Source organism: Macrobrachium nipponense, chromosome 34 (assembly GCF_015104395.2).
Source record: "Macrobrachium nipponense isolate FS-2020 chromosome 34, ASM1510439v2, whole genome shotgun sequence".
NCBI classification, from domain to species: domain Eukaryota; kingdom Metazoa; phylum Arthropoda; class Malacostraca; order Decapoda; family Palaemonidae; genus Macrobrachium; species Macrobrachium nipponense.
In genome coordinates this window covers 14,049,941-14,051,062 of record NC_061095.1, presented here as the reverse complement: position 1 = coordinate 14,051,062, position 1,122 = coordinate 14,049,941, and the positions used below count along the sequence as shown (strand labels likewise).

The 1,122-nt window shown below is 37.3% G+C and overlaps 1 protein-coding gene across 1 annotated transcript in view; it reads left to right on the top strand.

Annotated features, from left to right (window-relative positions):
- LOC135207777 (uncharacterized) overlaps positions 1-506 on the top strand; it is a 14,111-nt gene extending 13,605 nt beyond the window's left edge. The window contains exon 9 of the mRNA XM_064239602.1: positions 203-506. Within this exon, the coding sequence (XP_064095672.1) occupies positions 203-404 (202 nt within the window). The 3' untranslated portion in view covers positions 405-506. The remainder of the gene's footprint in view (positions 1-202) is intronic.
- The last annotated feature ends 616 nt before the right edge of the window (positions 507-1,122 follow it).

The following is a 1,122-nucleotide window of genomic DNA, read 5'->3' as shown; positions in this document are numbered from 1 at the left end:
TTTCTACCCATATTCAGGGTTCTGCTTCTTATTGATACAGTAACAGTGTCAGCTCTGTGATGACTCCATGCAAGAAGAGTTTATCGTGTTTCTTTCATTCTAGGTCGGATTTAGTCATGTCAGGTCTCTGTACAAGTGAAGTTTGAGTTCATCATTCTTCTACAGAGGCAAAAACTCTCATTCACATAATTTCCACACACAGGTACACCCCATTTTGCACAACGGCCAAATTTGACGAAACCTGCTACCACTACTACCAGAGTCCTAAGGCGGTGCCCTTGGGCGAATGTGCCAGCATCTCTTTCCAACACTCCTACTACATCTCTGACGAAGACTGCCTGAGGAAGATGAGTCCTCTGTGCGTCTATCAGGGAACCGATTTCCCCAAAAGACCAGAGTATTAAGAGCGATTTCTTGAATCCTGTGAAGGAGTCCTAGGATCCTAAGGAAACGCCCTTGCATTTTAATTGCTAGTATAGACCCTAAAGACGTGTCTTTAGATCCTAGGGGCAGTTTAGAATTCTCCTTCAAGGGCTTTTTTTATATTCTTTTGAAATGTATAGAATCGCCCTAAACTAGGATTAGATTTTGTATTGTAGATGCTTTGCTTCTCTCTCTCTCTCTCTCTCTCTCTCTCTCTCTCTCTCTCTCTCTCTCTCTCTCTCTCTCTCTCGCTCTGTTGGCAATATGGTGAGGATTCAAATATTAAAAGCCACTCATTGAACTCAATGCTTGTGTGTTAGTTTGAAATAAACTTTCGAAGAACTATAATTATTGATACACCTTTCTTATCGAAAATGTCTACTCAAGGGGTAATGTTATCAACATTCCTCAGCATCAGACATAAGCTTTGATGTCCAGCCAAATAAAAGGTATTTTGATTTTATTAACCTTACCTAGAGTAACAAGAAACAGTCATAAAAATCTTAATTTCTCTTGTTATTATTATTATTATTTCTATTATCCAGAATAAGCACAAATCTATTCGGAACGAGAATGTAAGACCATGATCTTGCAATGGAATCTAACATGAATGAAAAACAAGTAAAAAACAGAGAAAAGTAAATTAGAAATAAATAAAACAATAAATAAATAAATACTTGAGGATAAACAAATAAACAT